Genomic DNA, 734 nt, shown 5'->3' with positions numbered 1-734 from the left:
AGCATTTTCATTGTTTGAATAGTTTTTAGAAATAATGAAATACAGTACTATGTAACTCAAGGAAAATTACTATGGTTACTTCCCAGGTAGACCCCAAGTGTCCAGACTTTGAGAGCAAGCACGCCTCCACCCTTCAGCTGCTCTGTGTGGATGTTACCAATCTGACTGCCCAGCTAGAACAAACAGCCATCCTCAGTATCATAGCCTTTGCTGAGCAGCTTTCAAGCAAACTAGGGGAGGTTGCACCAACACAACCAGTTGAGGAGAAGGCAGCAATTGAACCATTGCAGAAAGTAGGGGATGAAATGTCGGACAAGAAGACCCAGAGTAAGCCTTTGGGCAAACTAAAAAGAAAATCTTTGGGTACGTATAGCTTTTGACCGTCTAAGGCAAAGAATGTTGGTGATAATGCTTTTTTTTCTTGTTTTTCATATAAATGTCCTACCAAGATGTGGATTTTTTAAAATCTTCCCTTTAGCTGAGGAATTAGTAATTATGTTTCACTGCAGTTAAAGGAAAGAAGAAAGATGTAAAGGAGATTACTACACTTCGTGTACTGGCAAGGCTGGGCCGTGTCAGTGTAGTCATTGGTTTAGCTAATCGTGATGTAGCTCAAGTGGAAGTCGCAGGTGAGTGAGCATTGCAGTAGTATGCGTAATATGTGTGTTTATATGTGTGTGGATGTATAGATAGATATATAGATATGTGTTCTGTATCAATTGGACAGCCTTGAT

General features: G+C 40.3%; 1 protein-coding gene across 6 annotated transcripts in view; it reads left to right on the top strand.

Annotated features, from left to right (window-relative positions):
• Positions 1–734, top strand: part of LOC119582071 (vacuolar protein sorting-associated protein 13-like) — a 48,363-nt gene that overhangs the window by 6,517 nt on the left and 41,112 nt on the right. For all 6 annotated transcript variants that reach the window (XM_037930315.1, XM_037930316.1, XM_037930314.1 and 3 more), the window contains exons 15-16: positions 87–363; positions 510–628. In XM_037930315.1, coding sequence (XP_037786243.1) covers positions 87–363; positions 510–628 — 396 coding nt within the window. The remainder of the gene's footprint in view (positions 1–86; positions 364–509; positions 629–734) is intronic.

The sequence above is a fragment of the Penaeus monodon genome, chromosome 15 (genome assembly GCF_015228065.2).
Source record: "Penaeus monodon isolate SGIC_2016 chromosome 15, NSTDA_Pmon_1, whole genome shotgun sequence".
NCBI lineage: Eukaryota > Metazoa > Arthropoda > Malacostraca > Decapoda > Penaeidae > Penaeus > Penaeus monodon.
This window is presented reverse-complemented; position numbering and strand designations above follow the sequence as displayed.